Source organism: Macaca mulatta, chromosome 6 (genome assembly GCF_049350105.2).
Source record: "Macaca mulatta isolate MMU2019108-1 chromosome 6, T2T-MMU8v2.0, whole genome shotgun sequence".
In the NCBI taxonomy this organism is placed as follows: Eukaryota; Metazoa; Chordata; class Mammalia; order Primates; family Cercopithecidae; genus Macaca; species Macaca mulatta.
In genome coordinates, this window is record NC_133411.1 from 36,990,761 (window position 1) to 37,013,857 (window position 23,097).

Consider the following 23,097-nt stretch of genomic DNA (forward strand, 5'->3'; position numbering starts at 1 on the left):
GAAATGCTTTGATTGAGATATGAAAACCACTCCTCCTTTTGCCCTTTAGGGCTATGGATAACACCTCTCTTGTCCCTTCTGACTGTGGCATTGCTGGGTGTCTCATTATGCTTTCTCTATATTGCTTAGCCCTACCCACACTTCTGTAAATTGTCCTTCATTAAACTCTTTTCTGTTACTACTTTTGAATGTGCCATCAATTTCCTGCCAAGACACTGATTGGTACAATGTCTTTATCCTGGATGGTATCTGATTTTGCCTAAGGAACCCTACCCCTCTTGCAGTCTTCTCAGATGAAAGCACCTCTTACTCCAAATTCTAGGTATTAAGGAACCTCACAAATTTTAAGATGCAGCCTGTCAACTCCACGTCATGACCTATACCCACATCCTTCTTTGAAGCACAGCCTAGCTGGACAGACTTCCTATATTCCTCTTTGGTTCTGTCAGTTTATAAATCACTGAGACTTTGAATGTTGCCTCAGAGATGTCCTCTCCCTTTCAAATGGTGTCATCAATCTGGGAAAACCCAGAGCTCATCTAGGCAATCCATCCAACAGGCAGCTATGAAGTTCCTGGAGCTCCTTGCTTTCTACCAACTCAACTCTATCTGTTTGTTGTCTCAGCATTCTCTCTCAACCAAATCTGGTCTCTTCTGAAAGTCCAAAATTCTTTTTTTTTTTCGAGACAGGATCTCACTCTGTAGCCCAGGCTGGAGCACAGTGGTGCCATCGTAGCTCACTGCAGCCTCAATCTCCTGGGCACAAGTGATCCTCCCACCAAAGCCTCCCAAGTAGCTAGGACTACAGGTGTGCACCACAGCACCCAACTAATGTTTTCTTCTTTTTAGTAGAGACAGGATCTTGCTATGTTGCCCAGGCTGGTCTTGAATTCCTAAGCTCAAGTAATCCTCCCAACTTGGCCTTCCAAAATGCTGAGATTACAGATATAAGCCACTATGCCCAGACTGAAAGTTCAAAATTCAAGATTGACTTTCTCTGCACTGTTCAGTTCCATTACTCCAACTTGCTTCTGACCTTATGGGACCTCCAGTCTTTTGGCCCTACATTTTCACCCCAGACATTACCTACCTCATTCTCTCTTCTGGATTCACTTCCTTTCTTATCCATTTTACACACTGTGCGCATCTTTCTGACCATCCGGTACCAGTGCCTTCCTTCTTGACTCTCATTTGTCAATCTCCCACCCTCTCAAAATAATAGCTAACTTGGTTCAATTTGCCCATGCTCCACGTACTTAAAGGCAGACTGAAGTGTAGCTGAATAAACCCACATACCAGCAGGGACAGGTGTCACTGCAATTCTTCCTTAACCACAGCTAGGCCTTCTGCAACACACAACTCTACTTTTATATGATGTTGGTCAGGTTCTTATTCCAGTCTCCTCAAAGGCTAATCCAAATCTTTGCCACTCCAGACCTTGCCTTGAAAGACCCAGAAAAAAATGGAGCCACAAGTTATGAACAAATTCACATCACCCTCCTCCAAATCTATAAGAAATATAGAGCTATTAGGGCATCCTGACTTCATCCTCCCTCCCCCAAGAGAGTTCTGAACTTCCTCCCATCTAAGGATGCCCTCTCTACCTGCAACACAGAAGCCTAACCCTCTAAGACTCTCAGCCATCAGTTATGCCCTTTTCCTCCTCTCCACCAGCTCCTTCCTTTAGTTCATGAATCCGCTGTTGTCCCTCAATCCTGGACTCCCTCTAGCTATCACCCCTCAAAGTCAAACTATTTGAAAGAATGTCCAGACTTTCCACTTTCTCATGCCCCATTCATACTTCGGTCCATTTCAGTATGGTCTTCACTCTGTCATTCCAACAAATATACTCTCCAATAAGTCATTGCTAAACTGTTTGCCAACTTCAACAGTCATTAGCCCTTAGTTCATGTCTCCCAAGAGTTGACTATTGGTCATTCTTCCTTTTTAACAGCCTTTCTGTCAATGGCTATAAATCTAATTTCCTGTCTCTCCTCCTCCCTCTTGGATCTGTCCTATTTTTGTTTCTTCCTTGTCTTCACCTGCTTCTTAAGTGCTGTTTCTCAGGCTTCAGTTATCTATTCTCTTCTCACTATTCCACTATCCTATGGCAATCTCAGCCATATCCCCTGATAAAATGATGACTACCAAACCTTTATTCTAATGTGGGCACTCTCTGGAGCCAGATTTCTCACAAAACATGTGCACTTGGATGACCTACAGACACTTTCAGTTTAAGGTTCCAGAGCCAAATTCATTACCTATCTTCCTTACTCCTTGCTTCAGGAAACAGCAATACCATTTACCCAGATCACTAACTGACTATCATCCTAGACTCTTCCTCTCCCTTTACATCCAATTGGCAGCTAAGTCCTATAGAGTTTCACTACCTTGACACATCCTGCATTTCCATTCCTTCATCTCCATTGCCACGGATACTGACTCAGCCCAGGACATGGTAACCTCTCATTTCCACCATTGCAACTGTCTACTAGCTGGTTTCCTGCTCCTAGCTTTGCCCTCTCTGCTTTGTCTTTCAGAAGACTGAGCAATCTTTAGAAAATGAAAACATGAACTTCACGATCTAGTTTAAGACTTTTTGATGGTTCCACATTGTATACAGGTAAAATGAAAGTTCTTAGCATTGAATTCATGCAATGACCCTTCCTATGTCTCTAGCCATTTCTAGTAATTCTCCATCCATTCAAAATCTATCCTGCATCTCTACTCACTCACTTTCCCCAAACACACCATAGCATTCTATATCTCTGTGCCTTTGTACATGTTGTCATACTTTCAGGTACACCTTCTTTTTCCTGTTGGCCCAGAGAAGTCCCACCCATCCTTCCATAATCATGTGGTGAAGTCCAAATAGCATTCACATTGCACGACAATGTAATTTGTTTTCAGAATTGCTTGCCTTGCTAGACAGACTATAAGGTCCTTACGAGCAAGGGCTGTATCCTTTGTGTTTCCTATCATCATATCATCAGGGCTTAGAAGGATGCTATTATATTGCTATCAGAATTTATCATCGCCATTACTATTGGGTAATTGCTATCAGAATATAAATACAAATGTATGCATGAAATTCAAATCTCAATATTTAAAACTTTCAATAACAAAATAGATTTTTGTGGTTGTAGGGTTTGAGGAAAAAATAAGTCAAAAAAAAAAAAGGAAAGAATTTCATCTACTTAATATGGCTTAAATACTCCTCAGACTGAAGGCAATAGAGATGGCTGCCTGGGTCATTGGTGGTGTCCTATACTGAGAACGTAAAGAAGGACCCACTCAAGTCTCTGATGAATCAAATAAAATATTTGATATAATTTTGAACAAGCCATGTAAGTACACTTTAATAAGCATTCTAATTTTTATTCTGATTCTCAGTTATCAGTGTATAGCAGAAATAGCATAAGTTTAAGTATCAGACAAAGCAAGGTCTGAATGAAAGTTGAAATGTTTTATTGTTCTGTGCCTTGGAAATGCTGAACCTCTCTGAAACTCAGTTTTATCAGTGGTCATCAGGATCGTTAGAGCAATTCACCCAAACCCTTCACGCTCAAATACCTAGTACTTAGTGACTGCTCAATAATGTCTACTTCCTTCCCCTTTACTGAATGAGATTGGTTTTTGTACATGTTTATCTAAGCATTTTTTTGCAAAGATTACAAAAATCTTTCCCAGTACCAAGCTCTTTCCTGTTTTCACTGACAGCCTAGTGATGGCTTCATTAGTCCAAGAACTCTCAAAGACTTTTAGGTTTTCTTTTTAGAGAGTAACATCTACTGTCTTCTTTTCTTGGCTAAGACACACCAAGAAGAAATAAACCAAACATCAAATCACAGAATAGATTTTAAAAAAAATTGATTTACCTTAAATGCTAACCTTTTGCCACCAGTTGCTTCAAACTGAAACTATGGACGCTCTCTCCTGCATCTAGGAAAACTGGTTCCTCCCAAGCCACCTTAGCCTCCTCCCTCTTACCTGTCTTCCTCAGAGGCCCTGGTCCAATCTCTTAGTATTAATTGGACGGCCTGGGATCACTGCTGCAGACTCACAGCCTGATTGGCTCAGCTCACTGTCAATCTCTACTCTGGTTCTGCCTTTTCTCAAGTTTACACTCCTGTTGCCTAGGAAATCTCAGTGACTGTGAAAGCTCAAGCCATTTGCACTGGGAGAGAAGCAAGCAGGAAGTTTTGCTGGCAATAGTTTGGTTTCTAGAACAGCATCAAAACTTGTCTCCCATGTTTTGTAAGGTAGTATTCAGCACATGGTCTTCTTTCTTTTAGGCAGCTAAAAGAAAGAAGACCTGTCCTTCTGTTGTCCCCAGAAACCTTACTGCTAGGGTGCCTCATTACTAGGTGAAACTTAAAACCACAACTCTTGGGAGCAGGCAGGAGTAATTATAGGTGATTCAAGGTTCTCCCTCCTTCTCTGCATTTGCAGAGGATGACATTTCTGCTGTTTTCATCCTTGGTTTATTCTCTTCTTTTCTCTTTTTGTCTCTTTTTACTTCTGTTTTTCACATGTTCCCTAGCAGTTACTTTGCCAGATAAGAAGAAACCTTGTGGCTTAGTTAGAGGAAAATATCTACATTATGCTCTCTTTCATTGTGTGTCTATGACATCCACCCTATCCTTGCCATTCCCACTCCTGCACATCCTGCTCTCAGGAGCAGGCAGGTATAATTACTGGTGATTCAGACCTTACACTTCTCTCTTTCTCTCTCTCTTTCTCTCTCTCTCTCTCTCTCTCTCTCTGTCACACACACACACACACACACACACACACACCCCTCTGTATATAACATAATCCTGGCTGTGTGCAGCATCCTTGCAGTATGAGAACTCACAGAACTGAGTAGATGCCAGGCACCCAGCTCTACAGACTACCAGGCAAGTTCTTTCACGGATTTGACAAGGGTCTGGGTCCTTTGCTGTATCTGCAGGGAGTATGCATAGTAGCTATTTCATCCTTTTATCTGAATTGTCTGAAGAATTGTCCCAGAATTAAGCAATTAGAACTATGGTTCCTCCAGGGCGACCTCGGATATCTAATGTTTTCTTTTCAGTGGTTTAACCCACAAGATATCATGCATTTTAAACTTTTAAGAAGAAACTTAATTCCATCTGCAAATGCAAAAGCAAATATGAGGGTACAAACATTTAAATATTAAGTTTTTCTTGAAAGCCACCTACCAGAGAGCAAGTTTGGGGCAATAAAGATAAAAAAAAAAAACAGGAAAATGGGGACGACGGACAGTATTATGGAGCCATCGTGCAAGCCCTCAATAGTCTGCCTCTAGGCTGTCAAATAAAGTAAAAAGAACAAAATCTCTGGAGTACTTAAGCAACGTTTTTGCTTGTTTCTACTCCTAGCAACTGGTGTAATTCCAAGGGTTTCACCATGTGTAGAGATAGTATCTACCAGATCCAGTTCAAAAAACTAGATCTGGGTTTGTGGTATTGGGTTTCTGACATGATTGATTATATTTTAAGGCATAAGTATTCTTTCCAGTGGTAAAGAAGACAATGATAGTCTATGGTGCAATGTGGTAAAAAGATTTGTAAAATATTACTACTGGATTCCTAATCAAATATTCATAAAAGGCAAATCTCTGAGTAATTGTGATACCTTAAAATATTTTAGTCAAACTAATAAATGTAATGAGGATGACTGCTCCTAACTGTGGTAGACGAAGTAAAGAAAAAGGATGAACTCAGGGCTTGAAATTCCAAGTTCAAGTTCCACATAAATGATCTGAAACCTTCTATGTCTTCCCAGAGGAATGTATTTATCTCCCATTGTCATCAGCCTGAGGTTTCAGAGAATCAAATCTAGAGTCTCATCCTGAGAGTGGCAGAATTACAGTGCAAATTGAATTCCCAAACAGGCAAAGTATCTTCTGCTAAACTGAGGGAATTGATTGGGAAGGAATGAGATTCTGAAAATTGGAATGAAACATGTAGGGTAGATCCTGAAGAAGCTGAGGATACTTAACCTCTGAATTCTCCTGCATCTTCTTTGCCAGTAGGAGCAACCCTGCTATTCATGTCTGAGAAGGTTCATCCTGATTTTTCAAAGGAAAGTGTACTAGCACCTCTGAAGTATTTTAATTGGAAGACACTGCTGATTATCCTCAGAATCTACTTCCACCAAACCTCTTGACTTGTAGAACTCTATCTAGACTCTAGTCCCAACAGGCTTGAAAGAGAAATTAAAATTGTGAACCAACGGAAAACATAGTACATACCAAAAGTAGTGCGCATTTTTTTCAATTTATACAGACAGAAATCTGGTGAATACATGTGAGATTGTAAGTTAATAGTGTGAAATAATGGTTGAAGGAACATAAAGTTCACTCGAGATGAATTTATTGATACAGGCCCACAAAGCACAAATTCTCAATATAGAGTTGCAGCTTGATGGGTTATATACAGCTCTGTGTTTGTCTGGTTGAGTTAAAAATGAAACAAAGGGTAGCCTGCACTAAATGAAGCTGAAATACCAGAATTGCCTTGGGACACTGAAGAGGAAGGTATGTAAAGGTGTAGGGAGATTGAAATGTTGGACTGGATTTATCATGCAAGACATGATTACCAAGGGAAATTGGGTTGCTACTACACGCTGATGTAAAGAGTAAGTCTGAAAAGGAACAAAATCATGTCCTTTGCAGGGACATGGATGGAGCTGGAAGCCATCCTCAGCAAACTAATGCAGGAACAGAAAACCAAATACTGCATGTTCTCTTATAAATAGGAGCTAAATAATGAGACCACACGAACACACGGAGGAGAGCAACACACACTGGGGCCTGTCAGAGGATGTGGGGAGAGGAGGGAGGGGATCAGGAAGAATAACTAATAGATGCTGGGCTCGATATCTAGGTGATGGGAGGATCTGTGCAGCAAACCACCATGGCACACATTTACCTGTGTAACAAACCTGCACATAAACCCCCGAACGTAAAATAAAAGTTGCGAAAAAAAAAAAAGAAGCAAATACTATGTTTTCATTTTCTTTGTAGCACTTGTCACAACTGCGATCATTTATTTGGTTTACTGTTATAGGTCATTAAAAAGAAGAGTAAGCCTGGGATATAGGAACTCTGTTAGCACATCACTAAATATGCCCATGCCTTTTTATTAAAGTCAACAAAAAATCTACAATAGCCCAATTCAGGAAGGAAAACTAATAACCCCAACTCTTCAAAAATGAATATTTGGAACCCCTTCCCAGTCAGGAAAAAATCAATTGCAGTACTTGTCGAGGGCAAAGGGCATATGATATACAAATGCTAGCTATCACCGTATGATCAGTTGCAAAAGGATTGTAAATGTTATGAGTATTTACCTTTTATTTTGTTATGAATTTGTGAGTGTGTAGAATACTATTGTGTTCTTCTCACTCTATCACCTTAAAATCTAATATATTACTTCACAGTATTTATGTTACAGAATATCAGAGATAAGAGTGAACATCACCCAAGGACCTCTACTCTGGGGAAGAGTTAGTATATTCCCAGTATGCTATAGAAGAGTTGTATTAAACCATGTTTTTTAAATGTCAACTTGACATATGCCATTGAACCTAGTTATTAAATCAAACTCTAATCTGTGTGTTGCTCTGATGTTATTTTTTAGATGTGATTAATATCTTCAAGCAGTTTATTTGAAGATATTGTGCCTCAAGACTGGAATATCAGGAACATTCTGTCACTGCCCTCCAAAAACTCATGTCCTTATCACATACAAATACATCCATTCCAACCCTCTAATTTCAAAGTCTTAACTGGTTTCAGTATCAACTCAGTAGTCCAAAATCCAGAGTCTCATCTGTGAACCTGTAAAATCAAAATAAGGTGACACCTTCTAAGATACAATGGTGATACAGGCATATGGTGATATAGGCGTAAGACAGACAGTCCCATTCCAGAACTGAGAAAGAGCACCCTTCCATGCTCCCTCTCCCAACAAAAATAACAGGCTCCAAGTAAGACAAAAACTCAGCAAGGCAGGTAGACATTAAATTTTAGAGCTAGAGAATAATCTCTTTTGACCCCATGTGCCACCTCCTGGACACGCTGGGCTAGGATTGGGCCCTCAAGGCCTCAGGCAATTCCACCTCTATGATTTTGCTGGGTGCAGCTCACATGATAGGGGTTTGTGGAGGTATGGGGGAAAGCCAGGAGAAAAAAGTCCAGGAAACAAGAAGTGGAATAGTGAACACGTGAAGACAAGCTTCACTAGTTCTTCCATTTCACTTTGGGTAAGCCCCAGCCCAGGCACCTATATTCCAACTGCCCAAATCCCTGATCTGTGGCAATCTTCCACCAAAGATTTCTTCTATGACTCGTGGTCTCCATGTCAGTGTGATGAGCTTCTTCTCTGTGCTCAGACCTTAGGCATTTCTTATTCCAAGATACATGTTGCATTCTGACCAGAGATTTTATGGAAGTACTGTGTCCAAAAGAAATAACTGCATTGGTGGAAAATATGGCACAGAGCTGTGAATGTGAGTTGAAGAATTATTGATGGACAACCAATCAGAGCTATTTCTGGGATCCTTCACTTCGGAATTTTATGTTACTGTAGGAGATAGAAATATAGGAGCTAAAGGGTGAGTCCAAGAAACTTCCACTGGAGGGAGAAATATGTAGTCAACACTTACAGCCAAAATTCTTGAGATTGAAATGTATTAGGATGGTGGAAAAGTAATTGCAGTTTTGCCATTACTTTCAATATTTGGCAGGATATTTCTTAGTTGGGGCCTGAATTTTGTGCAAAGTCAAATTAAGACATTCAGGAAAATTGTGGGATTGTTCTAGAACGGGCGACATCCTAGTCTCTCTTGCAACTGGATTCCATGGGATGTCGCCCGTTCTAGAGCAATCTTGGGATACTAAGGAAAAAAAAGTTTGATTCTCAGGAGAGGTACAAGTTCCATCACACTAATGTGTCGACCTTACATAATGACATTTAGAAAACATGATTAGGTACAGAGTTTATTCAAGTGCAAAGCTTGAGGATGACCACCCAGAAAACACTGACTCCAAACAAATGGGGTCAGTGTTCTGAAATGGAGAAGTTAAGATTTCACTTAAAAGGTAAGAACAGAGAAGTTTTAGCAGTATTACAACATTTGCCATACAAAATCAGTGCACACATTACAGTGATTTGATTGGTTACAGATTGCTGCATCCCCAGGAAGATTACTTTGTTACTCCTTAAAAGGGCTAGGACCTGAGGGAGTCTTGTCTCTGGCACCTCTTGGTCTTCCTAATTATCTACCAGAGAAGAATAAGGAAGGAGGTTAATCTATAATCAGAGAAGCATAAATTGCAGCTGCATGCTACTTGACTGCATGTTATGTAACTCACATTCCTCTCAAGCCTCAGAGTAAGTTAAAATTCCAACAGCTCTAAGTCTGAATCATTTAATTCTACATATGTCTTCTCCTAAACCATGCTTCAATATGGGCGTTTTCTTGAATCTAAGAGTCTTGGCAGCAGAGAAAGCCAGATCAGGAAAGAAGGTATGGCAATGGCCAAAAATTAGAAGCAAGTATTATTTGGGAGCTGAAGTCCCATAGCGACTGGATTCGAAGTAGAGGCTGTGGTGCTAGAGAAATAGTATGTATCTGTGGGAGTGACTATTTTTAACATCCACACTTGTGTGGTCTGAGGTAATAAGGAATACATAAAGTGAAAATCTCCTACCCCTCAGACTGCCTGCTCTTACTCACATTTTATCCATGTAAGAAGCAGAGACAAGGGGTGACCACATATGCATCCATTCATGGTGGGTCTTGATGAGCCAGAATGTTTTCTAGAACAAAGCCTGGGATTTTAGCACCTCACAAACCACATCAACTCCCTCTTGAAGACTGAGGCAGGGAAACAGTGTAATTGAAGAGATCCACTTTTAATTTCTCCTAGAGATCAGGAAAAACAAACACGCAAAAAAGGATTAACACGGAGTCACCGCTTTCTACAACTGTTTTTGTTGTAGTTGTTTTGAGATGGAGGGTCGCTCTGTCACCCAGGCTGGAGTGCAGCGGCACCATCTCGGCTCACTGCATCCTCCACCTCCCGAGTTCAATCGATTCTCCTGCCTCAGCCTCCCGAATGGCTGGGACTACAGGCATGCACCACCACGTCCGGTTAATTTTTGTATTTTTAGTAGAGACAGGGCTTCACCATATTGGTCAGTCTGGTCTCCAACTTCTGACAGGCGATGCAGCCACCTCGGCCTCCCACAGTGCTGGAATTACAGGCGTGAGCCACCACTCCCGACTCGGAGTAAGGCATCAGGAGTCAACACCTCAAGGGCCATTAGGAAGGCTGGGTGCACTGTTGAAAACGGTGCCTCGATTTCCTTAATCCTTGGTATCCCCCTTAGGAAAATAAAAGGGAAAGGCCGAATTAAATGGACTCCTTGGTTTCATCCAGCTCCAGGAATCCCAGATTCTCCACCATCTTAAATTGATCTAAGAGAGAGCCCACCATCCTTTCAGGGTGGGCTTAAGAAGGGTCTTGGGGCGCGCCCTCCTTTCCCATGATATATTTTCTCTTTTATCTTCTATTCCTTTGGGGATAAAAGTAAAAGAAATAAAAATAGGGGCACAAAATGCAAAACTAACTGCCCCACTTACCCTTCAAAACCTTTCCAGTAGCTTGAATGAAAGATAAAAGGGCTTCCAAACACCCGATTGTCCAGGGGTCCTCTCACCAGCCCCAGCCAGTTCTCCGGGATTCCTGTGGACGAAAACAACCCCAATTTGCTGTGGCACTTCCAGGAGCACCTTTCCTCCGTCTTTAAGAGCCTGAAAATGCTTGCTACAATTTCTATTGGCAACTACCGAGCACCCCTTTAGAAGAACTGAATGAGCAAGGGAACGTCTCTCCAGCACTGAGGAAGGTGGCCCAGGGCGAACGTATTGGACTGGGAAATTAAATGCTGGCTCCAGCCTTGTGCGATGCAGCGCACGTCCAGAGCTGGAGAGGGAAAAGGAAACTTCCGTTTTCTCCAGAACTGTCTTTTTCACCCCAGGTTAGAGGCCCTTCTTGGCTCCACGGCCCCTACCAGCCTCTTCCTTTTCCAGCCCGAGACACCAGCCCAGCGTGGAGACCTACCTGGATGACCCTGTGACAGAACTGCCAGTGCCCATGCCTGGTACCTGGAACATACTTGTCTCTGGATTTTCCCGCCAAGCACTCACCCTGTGTGGTAGTCATCAGGATTTTGGAGGCCTCTGAAAGCAGGATCCCAAAGAGAAGGAAGCCCACTAGAAGCAGAGCCCAGCTGCCCATCCATGCACACTCTTGCAGAAGCCCCAGAACCCAGCCCTTAAGCTGTGTGCCCTGCACCTACCTAAGGAACCCTGTGCACCTAAGGAACCCTCTGCACCAAAGGAACCCATCTCCCTTTTTTGGATCCTTCCCTGATCTTATGGTGCCACACTTCCTTTCTTACTCTGATGACCTTCTCAAACCCAAATAACTTACATTGAGAGAGGCTCTCTAAAAGAAACCTTTTGGAGACCCTCTTTAAAAGAAATGGGCGGCCGGGCGCGGTGGCTTAAGCCTGTAATCCCAGCACTTTGGGAGGCCAAGACGGGCGGATCACGAGGTCGGGAGATCCAGACCATCCTGGCTAACAAGGTGAAACCCCGTCTCTACTAAAAAATACAAAAAACTAGCTGGGCGAGGTGGCGGGTGCCTGTAGTCCCAGCTACTCGGGAGGCTGAGGCAGGAGAATGGCGTGAACCCGGGAGGCGGAGCTTGCAGTGAGCTGAGATCCGGCCACTGGACTCCAGCCTGGGCGACAGAGCGAGACTCCGTCTCAAAAAAAAAAAGAAAGAAAAGAAAGAAACGAGCATTCCAGTGGGAATACACATGGGCATATTCAGGGAGATAAAGGAAGACAATGAGGCTTTTTAAATGAAAAATGAGGAGAGTTACACAGGTCATTTTTAGACAGTTATCCTTGGCTAGAAGGGTCAATAACAAGAGTGACATCAGTCCAAGGTAGGATAGGCAGTTGCTGGACAGATATCCTCACAGAAGTATTTTTTTGTGTAAGGATGCAGTGGCCTAACCAAGGTTGTGGTTTTTGCAATCTTATGTGATAGTTCTTGTTATCAGGGATACTGTGTGAGAACCTCCCTTCACTGCCTTCCCTGGCTCCACTGGTCACAGTTTTAACACAGGTGACTACCTTTTGATTCTGACAACTTTCATAATCTTATACTGACATCCCTGTGCTTCATTTCCCCAGATACCTGCATAAAATTTCTAGCTAGTGTCCCAAGCTCTAGAACTCTGGAAGCCAATCCCCCAAGACATAATGATCTACAAAGGGGGAATGGCCTGTGATTATTATTCAGGCAGCCTCCTTAGAAGATACCATATCCATAAAATGATTCTAGTGTCCACACAGGTTAAGCCCCCCTGTAATTTCACTTCTTCATTGAAAGCATGAATCTCTAAAGTTTAGATTATAATCCTGAATAAGTATCATAAAATAGAATTAAGGCTTTTTCCACAGTCTTCTCAGGGACAATTTGAAGACAGCTTACAATTTTACTCCCTTGAAATGTCAGCCCTGGCAAGGGGCGGGCACACTACTCCCAAATATCATCTTTGCATTCCCTATCCTCAATATAATGCTGCCTTTAATAAAGGATTTCAGTGCAATTCTCAAACAGGCAGAGCCAGGCACAGTGGCATGCACCTGTCACCCCAGCTATTCAGGAAGCTTAGGCACAAGGATGGCTGTAGCCCAGGAGTTTGAGGCCAGCCTAAGCAGTGTATTGAGATCCTCTATCTAAAAAACAAACAAACAAACAACAAACTGACAGAGAAAGTCCTTCAATGCCTGCAAGATGAAGTGGATCCTTGAATTTTGCTTTGCACTATTACATGTTTTCTGTCCATATGCCTTTTAAAAAAAAATCTGAATTTAAAGTATTGCATCCTTAGACATTTCTGCAACATAGCCATGTTCATTGGTCACTGAGGAGTTGGTGCAAAGGGCAGGGGCAGGTCTTTACCAGGCGTCACAAGGTTCCAGCCCATTTATTATTTTTGGACCTCCAATAATGCATTAGCAAACAGAGAATTTGTTTTTTCATCCTAAACTTATTCATTAACTCAACAATCATACTAATAGGTAAGTATCTGTGAGGCACTGTTCTGCTGCTGCACAGAGTGCATTGAACAACAGAGACAAAAACACCTGCCTCCCAGAACTTACATCCTTGTTGGGGAGTCAAGTGGTAACAAAATAAATAAATCAAATATGTGGTGTGTTAGTAATAAATAACAGGGAAGGACACATGAAGGGTGGGGTATCAGGGTGATCCAACTGAACTCTTACAAATCTCATATCCCTATCAGAGAGTTCTGAACAATGAATATTTGATATTAAGAGGTTACTGTTGATTTGGGGATGTGTTATAATGTTATTGTGGTATGGAAAAAGGGAGACTCTCAGAGATACATTCTGAAATATTTACGGATGAAATGCTATGATATCTGGAATTTGCTTCAAAATTATTTGGGTGACAAGGAATGGAAAATGAGTGGGTCACCGAAAGTATAAAGAAAGTTGGCCAACATAGTAGTCCATTCTCACACTGCTATAAAGAACTACTTGCAACTGGGTAATTTAGAAAGAAAAGAGGTTTAATTGGCTCAAGGTTCCACAGCTATTACAGGAAGCATGGCTGGGGGTGCTCAGGAAACTTACAATAAAGGGGGAAGGTGAAGGGGAAGCTGGCACGTCTCACAGGGCTAGAGCATCGAGAGAGAGAGACAGAGAGAGAGAGAGAGAGAGAGAGAAGGGGGAAGTGCTACACACTTTCAAACAACCAGATCTTGTGAGAAGTCATTCACTGTCATGAGAATAGCAAGGGGGAAATCAGCCCCCATGATTCAATCACCCTCCCACCAGGTCCCTTCTCCAAAACTGGGGATTACAATGCAATATGAGATTTGAGTGGGGACACAGAGACAAACTGTATCAGCCAGGAGTTAGTAATCATTGAGGCTGGATGGGAGACACTAAGTACTGCACTTATAAATGTTAGAAATTTTCATTGGAAAGCTTTTAAAAGTCTCTTCACATTATTCAATTTTTTCTTGTAGTTCTATGCATTCTTGTGCTATACTCTTTGAAACCATGGCATTACATGCATACATGTTCACAATTACTATATTTCAGATATTGTAGCCTCCCAGTAAACAATCTTCATTATGAAGGTACCATTTAACATGGATATAATAACATTATCTTTAGACCTTAGTCAAATTTGGCCAATTGTCCCACTAACATCAAATGTCACACGTGGTAATATTATTTTTATAGTGCAAAACTTAATCCAGGATTATGCAGGGCATTTGAATATCCTGAAGATTTCACCCCCTTCAATAAAGACTGATTTCTGAGCCTTTCTTCATATTTCATGTCACTGACATTTTGAAGTATACAGGCCATTTGTTTTGTAGAATGGTTATCAGTTTGGATTTATCTGATGATTTTTCATTATACTTTGTGTTGTGGAGTTTTGCTTAAAATGCTACAAAGGTACATCATCTCTATCTCAGTGAATCACAGTAGGAGCCACATGACCTGAGATGGTCCCATTATTCATGATACTGGCTTCGATCATTTGGCTAAGGTCATGTCCACCAACATTCTCAACTGTAAAGTTACTATTTCCCCATATAATTAGTAATTAATTTGTGTGGAGCTATTTTGAAACTGTATAAGCATCCTATTCCTTATCAAACTTCCACTCACATTTTATCATCCTTTAGGATTCTTGTCTGAATCAATTATCATGATGGTGGCAAATTAATGCTTTTTAATCTCTAACATCCCTTCTATGTTTTATATCACATTTTGTTTAACATTTATCTTCGATCCTATCTATCTATGTAATCTATTTATTTATTATCAGTATTGTCTCTTAAATTCCTATTTATTCAGTAAGATACAACCTATTACTGTCATTGTTCATTGTGTTGCTCCTGTGGAAGCTCCATTATTTTTTAGCTTTTTATTTATTTCTTACGCATGATGCTCTAGGGTTATCTTGCACTTTCCCTGTCCCAATTTTAGAACCTACAATTTCTCAAGGAAACCTTTTAGTGAGGGGTGATATTCAGAAACAAGTTATGTTGCTAGGTGAGTTCATTGTTAATGAAGCACCATTGTTTGTAGTTCCTCTTCCACGGACAGAGCTAAGAAATATACATATATAAATGTGGGTATAAAGAATACATACCTATATCTCTCCCTATACCTATATTTATATTTGTATTACGTAAAATTATAAATTTATACTGATAACTCTAATTCCAATACAACACTACAGGTTATTCTAATCTTCCCCATTCCCACATTTCTAATTCCTTTTTCCAAAATAAGAAACCTGACTCTCACTGTCACTGATGCATTTATTCAAGCCTAATATGCACAGAAATTAGGTTCAGATATACTAATTTGCCAACTGAGAATGCAATTACTCAATAGACTACAAGATTCATTTGGAGTTCTTTTTTGTCTTTTGATTGATTGTATACAGTATATAGTAAAAGTACTGTGTTTAAAAGGTAATGATGTTAATTTTTTTTCTACAGTATAGTTACATTTTCATTTGGAAAAAAATCGATTTCATTTGTTTCCATCTGTATTTCAGTACTTGGTTTTTCTCTCCTTGTTAATTTAAACATATATTTGATATGCAAAGTATCAATGTTTCCAAAATCCAAACTATGTAAAAACATAAACCCATGGATCCTTCCACCCTATTCAAATACCACCCTCATAGATAATCTATCACACTCTGGTTTGTTCCCTCTGCACTGTTTTTGCAAAGCAATGCACATAGATATACATTTTTCATTATCTGCCATATACATACTTTCCCTTTTCTTATAAAAAAAAAAAAGGATACATCTTATAGTTACTCTTACTCTTTGCTCTTTTTACTTAACTGTATTGGAATTTACTCCATAGCTTATTCTGCTTTTCTTTATTGTAGTTTAAAGCTAAATATTATTTCAGTATGTATATGTATCATAGATTCTTTCCTCAATGTTAATAGTTTTTAGTTTATCATAAATATTAGGTCTATATGTGAGATATATGTTGCAGCTATGTTTCTCTGACTTTTTAATTTGGATTGTTAATCTTCTTACCACGATTTTTGTCATACCAAAGTTTTTATGTCAAATTAATTTACATTTCTCTTGTTGTATCAGGAGTTTTGATTCCTATTTAGAAAGTCTTTCCCTATACGCAGGCTATGGAAAAATTCACTTTTTCTCTTAGACTCAGCATGGTATCATTTTTTGTACTTAGATATCTGGTGCATTGGATTTCAATTTTTGATATAGTGTGAAGTCTGGATCAAATATTGCCTTTTTTCTAAATATTATCCAGTTGTCCCAGCAGTATTTGTTCCAGGTACTATGCCAGGTTCTGTAATAACAAGATAAACAGGAACCAGTCCATGCCTTTATGACAAAGACCTTATGGTTTCTAAATAGGAAACAGATATTGTAATAAATAATTGCCATGTAGTAGTAAGAAAAATGCTTCAAAAGAGAAGGCAGTGAGCTCCATTTCGGGTGTAGTGGTCAGGCACAGGCTTACCAATGTGAACACGATCACACTGGATATTGAGAGATAAGCAGAAGTTTCTTAGTCCAGCAAGAGTAGGATGATATTTCTGAGAGAGGGAAGGGCATAGACAAAGCCCAGAGGTTAAAAACAGCAAAATGTGTTCTGAGGGGGTGTAGTGAACATTTGGAAAAGAGTAAGTGGAGAACTGCTCCAGGTGTGCCTAGATTGGTAGCCAGGACCATTACATTCCACACAATGGGAACAAAGATTTTAAACAGTGAAGGATAACACCAGATTTCTAGGTTGTCAGGGCCATGCTCACAGCCCTGTGGAGGGTGCTTGGAAATAACAAGATTAGAAGCATCAGTCTGGCTGATTGGCTGCTTATGATCAGATTTTAGGGATGCAAGTTTGTACAACTGGCACAAAGTTGACCTCGATGAATTACCAAGTGTTAGAAAAAGGCTATGTGCTGAGGTGGGAGAGGAGTTACTGGCCAGGGAGGCTTATCCCTAAGACCTTGTGTTGTTCATGAGGGGAATGAAATTGTGGCTGTTGATTCAAAAGAAAACATAGAGAAGGCTCCATGTCTGCCCTTCATTGGAGTATTGTCATTGATCAATTCATGTGGTTTCATTAAAAATTACAGCAATAAAACCTTATATTATACACACACAGATACACACACTCTAATGTACTTCTGCATGCTTCATGCTTCTGGCTCTTGTGTCATGAGACCTCGCAAAATGCATAGACATCCAGCACTCAGCTCTGCAGACTTCCAAGCAAATCCTTTCAAGGAACTGGCAAAGGTTTTGATGGGGGGCATTCTCTATTTCTGCAGGAGCATTTGTAACAGTTTCATCTTTTGATCTGAATTGTTTCAAGATCTGTTTCACAATTCTAGAATTAAACAATCTAAAACTATGGTTCATCCAGGGCCACTCCATATGCCTGTTTTCTACTCTATGTTTTTAAGTCATCAGATACCACACATTTGACAGTTTTATTACGTGGAATTTCATTTTATTTCAGAACTCTAAAGCCAAAAATAGGTACAATCATTTGAACGTAAAATATTTCATGAACACCAGCTATCAGAAAGGTAGTCTGGTGTTACACTAAGGAAGATCAAAAAGAAAACATATGGGTTATTGATGACATGATGGAGCAACCAACCACACAAGCCCTGAATGGGCTACCTTCGGGCTTTATCAAGAAAGATGAAACGAACGAACAAAAACTCTGGGATTGTTTATGCCATGGTTTTTCTTGCTTCTGTTCCTAGCAGATTAATGTCATCTCTAAGGTTTTACCATATATAATGGTATTAACTACCATGTAGGGGATGGAAGATGGAATTTTTCTAAAATCAACGAAGTCTTTAAAACTGCCTTAGCCACTGGTACCTGAAGCCACAAAGCCTTACACATGGGCTTCCACTTCGCTTCTTGAGGTTTCCTGTACTCCATTTATAAGATGGGAATCTTAAGAAGGAAACTGTAAAAACTGAAATAAAGCAGTATCATCTGGGACCAAGTGCAGGCTCCATGTCTGACCAGCAAAGGAAGTGCTCTCTAAGGAAGGGGTCTCAGGCAGTGAGCAAAGGTCTTGGCCGAGGTTCTCCTTTCCTAAATGCAGGAGAGCGGACCAGGTTTCCTGAGCTTTGAGGAGAGCTTATAGGAAGGGCAAGATATATGTATAAAATGGAAGAATTTGAAATGGAAGACATGTCAAATATTTCCTGTGTTTTTTAATGAAAAGTGATAGAAGGAGAAATGGGGACTGGAGATTGGGAAGTCATCTAAACAAGAAAGGTGAAGTTGTCAGAGTCCTGTGTCTAGGAAAAGGGAGAAGGGAGGAGGCAGGGCTGGCAGGTCAAAGTTCGTATCTGAGCTGGTGGCTCCAGGTCACAAGGGGCAAGTCAAGACACCTTAGTAGTGCATGAAGATTTCTAAACAGAGGCAGATAATTGAAAGAAGCAAGTTGCAGGATCATTGGCAGGTGGAGCTGAAGAGAGAACACAGGGTGGCCTTTGCTGGGGTGGGGAGAACCTTCAAAGAACCAGGGATGCCCTCCCCTCACCCAAGGCTACACCTAGCCTCATGTCTTCTTCACTTTCCTGGCCCCACGCAGCCACCTGACCACGACACCCAGCAGCTTCCCACAAAGCCACACAGTGCCCAGAGTGAGCCCCAGCAGAAACACAAAGACATCGATGAGGTACTGCTCATGCCAAGGCTGCTGGAAGGCATAGGGCTTGAGGTGCGCCGCCCCCTGAGTCTGGAGGATGTGGTCAATCCAGCCCACCAGCCGCTGTGCAGGGCTCAGGGGCTGAGAGTGCAGGATGACACTAGCTGCCGCCACTGCTGACTTGTACCTGTTGGCAAAGACAGAGAGGGTGTGTTACTGACACAGCCTCACAAGTCTTAGAGACTTTGTGTTGCGTGAGTGCACACACAAGCATACAAACACTTTTCTAACACATGCACCAAGGCTGGGCTGCAAAGAAAATTTGTTGTCATGGCCTTGCCACTGTCTCGCTGAATCCTCTTGAAAAGTTCAATAGAAACACCCACATACAAAGATCAATGATTAATTCTAAAAGTGTTAAGCTGTAGGAAAGTGATTTAATCTCTAAGAACTAGTCCATGTCCCCAGGATGCTTATGGTATACTAAAGGAAAAAACACCATATATATGACCATATATGAGAGAATATATACCTGATTCAGGGTTTGTGTTCCTGAAGCCATAATAAGATATTCAGTCCTTCTCGATTATAAGATCATTGGCTGGATGGGCAGTAACCAAGAAGGTCACTATCCCACTTTTATTTTCTCACTTAACTGAAATTCATGGAAACCTATTTTGTGGCAGGCTCTGCAGTAAGCACTGGGAACACAGTTGAAAAAAAAGAGAGACACCCTGCTGTACTTATGAAGCTGACTCTACTCTCTTGTGTTGGGGGCCAGACAATTACTAAAAACATAAATAAATGGAGTCGTTACAAATCTTGAAAAGTGTTCTGAAGGAAATAATATATTATGATTGGGCTGAGTGAGAGAGGAGGCTAGTTAGGATTGTCAAAGACACAACGCTCTCTGTGGAGGAAACATTGGAGAAGAGACCCGAATGTCATGAAGGAGCCAGTCCTGTGAAGAGAAAGGAAGGGTGTCCTAGGGAGCAGCACAGACAAAGAAGCCAGAGGTGAGAAGAGCAGGCACACTGGGGAACCACACAAAGAAACACCCTGCTTCAGCTGGAATTCCACTAGAGGTACTCCCAGATAAACTCTCAGCATCTAACCTAAATTAGTCTTCCTGGAGACTTACCAGAGAAAACAGGTGGACTGTTAGCATCACACACATATTATTCCATGTCACAGAAGTTTCAGCTATTATTGTGAAAAATACAGAGTATCCTTTGTGTTTTCTATCTTCATTCAGCCTTAGTGACCACATGCTCAGAGAGCCACATACCTCTTGTCTTCTATGACTTGTTTCAACATAAGTGTCAGTGTGTCAGCTGTGACCTGATTCAACTGGATAGAGACACCATAATTTTTGGCTACTACTCGGACCATGTTTCCATGCTGGTCTCCATTGACTGGCAATCCCACCATGGGCACACCATGCCGGATGGCCTCCATTACGCTGTTCTGCCCGCCATGAGTGACAAAAAGACGGATGCTGGGGTGAGCTGTGGCAAATAAGAAAGAGAGTGGAACACTTCAGGATGAAAAATTTTGGAACACCAGGTAAAGCAGAAAAGTCAGAGGAAACACCAATGAAATCAAGGTCTGCTGAGAAAATGAATTCATTCATTTCGCTTGGGAAATGTGCACTTAAGTGTGCACATTCCAGGAAACAAGATTCCAGCCTCCCTTTCTGTAGAGATTCCTCACCTCAGCCCCAACCCATCTAAGGCTCTGAATGCAGGGAAAGCTGCAGAGAAGAATGATAAACAAGGCATATTTCTCCATCCACGCAGCCATCCTTCTCTCTTCACCTCGTCTCTCCCTGTACTTCCTGCTCTCTGTTCCTTCATAGTACCTACACTGTACGTGCTATTTTCTCCATTTGAAGAGTGCTGTGAAAGTAAGGAATAATAAACCATACACTTCTACTTCCGTATTTCTAGTTCCTGTCTGCCTGCCCCACCCTTATTTAGAGCAAGCTAGTGACTTTTGATAATGTAGAGTTAAATCTGTGTTTCTCAACAGAAACATGGATTCTATTCTACTTGTGTTCCTTTGAAAATGAAAATATTTTTCCTTGCCCCATGTCTTATAAATTAAATATACAGAAATCTGTACCTTAAATTACCAAGCTGACTTTGAGCCATAAACTTAGTTATGAACCTCTGATCCAGTCACTGAGGATGTCAGTGAGAAATCTCCAAAAACTATCACAAGGACAATAAAACCTATTGAAGTGTAAGGAACTCTGTTACCAAATGACTCAATACTTGACTATGTGATTACTCACCTTGGCACTAATATCGTGGCACATCCTTCAAACAGTGTTGGAATCAATGTTGTGAGTGTATGAATCCTTCACTTCCTTAGTAGATAAAGAAGATGTATTTATATAGATACATGTGCATTTGTGTAATGGCACATTCATTGCTAAACAGGTGGTCAGGAGGCCACAGAACAGGGGCAAAATACCCCCAGATATGTGCTCTTGGAGTTTACATATTGTCTTAGATTGTGTTGGGGTGACTCTTCAGTGTCAAATGTAGTAGGGTCAAGGGAACATGACCACATATCACCTCTGGTTGGAAACTTCAGGCCTCTCTCGGGTTAGAAAGAAAAAGAGAAAATGACTGTTTTCACCACTTTTGAAGTACAGCCTGATTCCCAAAGAATTCCAGCTAGCTGTTCTTTTCCTGCCCTCTGAGCGTTACCTTTACCTATGACTAGCTACTTCCTAGGCTGGTACAAATGCCCAGCTAGAGGTCAGAACACCAATGAGCCCCAAAGACAGGTCAATGGAAAGAGAAGAGCAGATCTCAGCAGTCCTTACCCAGGAGGTCACTCTGAGGAAGCCAGTCCACGATTTTCACATTTGTGGCTAAACGAACATCTTTGGGCCAATGAGAACTCTGACATTTCCATATCACTCCTTGAGGGAGGTGGGAAAAGGCACTGTGCATCTTCTTGAGGACTTCCTGGGACTGCTGGGTGTTCAATGTAGAGCCAAAGGCCACAAGGACAAACCCAGCATCCCCAAAGTTGGCAATGAAGTTCTCCAAGTCCTAGAGAGGGATGACAAAAGAAAGGAGGTGACAAAATTGTTTGAGAAAGCCTAAGTGGCCATGAAATGAAACCCAGTCTATTTACTAAACACACCCTCCCATCAGTGCCTTGTCTTCACTCTCCTGAAGCTATTATTATGGCTCCTGGCAGAGCTCAGTGTCCTCTGCACTGTGCTCATATTCTGTCTGGATGACCTAGAAGTCATTTTTCTGATACCTGAGGACACTTTTTTGCATATAAATTATAAATTTCTGATTTTTTAAAGTTTTTTTCCTGTTATTGATGTCTAGCTCATCCTATTGTGATCACAGAAAATGCTTTGATGAGTTCAATCTTCTGAAATGTATTGAGATTTATACTGTAGCCTAACATATGGACTATCTTGGGAATATTCTGTGTGCGTTTGAGAAGAAGGTGTAGTCTGCTGTTGTTGGGTGGGGTATTCTCTAAATTTTTATGAGGTCCAGTTGGTTTATGATGGTGTTCAAGATAACTATTTATTTATTGATCATTTGTGTAGATAATCTTTCCATTACTAAAAATGGGGTATTGAAGTCCCAAGCTATTGCTGTAGTAATGTCTATTTCTTCCTCAATTCCATCAATTATTGTTTCACATATTTTGGTGCTCTGTTGTGTGGTGCATATATATTTATAGCTCTTATATATTGTTGATGATATTTCATATATTTTTAAATAATACTTATAATTATGTTATTGCAAACATAAAATTTTATATTATGTAATGTCTTTGTCTCTTGTAAATATTTTTGACATACACTCTATTTTGTCTGATATTTGCATAGCTACCCAGCCTATTTTGGTCCTCAGGTAATTCTTAAGAAAGATTATGATCTAATGCCCTAAAACTTAGCTTTAGTACTGTTTCATCATTTATTACTTCCAAACATTTCTTCAGACTCTTCCTCTCTCAGCATTTTTGTGACTGTCTCTAGTTCTGAGCGCTTCATTCTACTGGGTCATTCTGTGGGATAACTTGATTCCATCCAGCATAACACTGCCTGAACTACCATTTCAATTAACAAACTGGAAACAGCTTTGTTGTTCTTGTAATTATAAAATCATAATATAAAATCAAAAGAAGCAGAGCAATAATGTTAATCAGAAGCCGCATGCCCTTGTTCTTTCAGGGAAACATTTGAAAATCAACTGGAGACTGACACAAATAACTCCAT

The 23,097-nt window shown here is 40.8% G+C and overlaps 2 protein-coding genes and 1 long non-coding RNA gene across 3 annotated transcripts in view; 1 reads left to right on the forward strand and 2 right to left on the reverse strand.

The window, feature by feature from the left end:
• The window catches only part of CAPSL (calcyphosine like), a 37,324-nt gene extending 33,323 nt beyond the window's left edge, over nucleotides 1–4,001 (reverse strand). Inside the window, exon 1 of the mRNA XM_001093047.4 lies at nucleotides 3,879–4,001. The gene's annotated coding sequence lies outside the window, so the exon portion shown is untranslated. The remainder of the gene's footprint in view (nucleotides 1–3,878) is intronic.
• Nucleotides 4,002–4,138: 137 nt separating this feature from the next.
• On the forward strand, nucleotides 4,139–5,339 carry LOC106998711 (uncharacterized). Its single transcript, XR_001445247.3, has 2 exons — nucleotides 4,139–4,262; nucleotides 5,078–5,339. It is a non-coding gene; the product is annotated as an uncharacterized LOC106998711 (long non-coding RNA).
• A 12,305-nt stretch (nucleotides 5,340–17,644) lies between these two features.
• Nucleotides 17,645–23,097, reverse strand: part of UGT3A1 (UDP glycosyltransferase family 3 member A1) — a 43,350-nt gene continuing 37,897 nt past the window's right edge. Inside the window, exons 5-7 of the mRNA XM_001093373.5 lie at nucleotides 21,670–21,901; nucleotides 20,122–20,341; nucleotides 17,645–19,020 (exon numbers count right to left, since the gene is read on the reverse strand). Of these exons, the coding sequence (XP_001093373.3) occupies nucleotides 18,744–19,020; nucleotides 20,122–20,341; nucleotides 21,670–21,901 (729 nt within the window). The 3' untranslated portion in view covers nucleotides 17,645–18,743. The remainder of the gene's footprint in view (nucleotides 19,021–20,121; nucleotides 20,342–21,669; nucleotides 21,902–23,097) is intronic.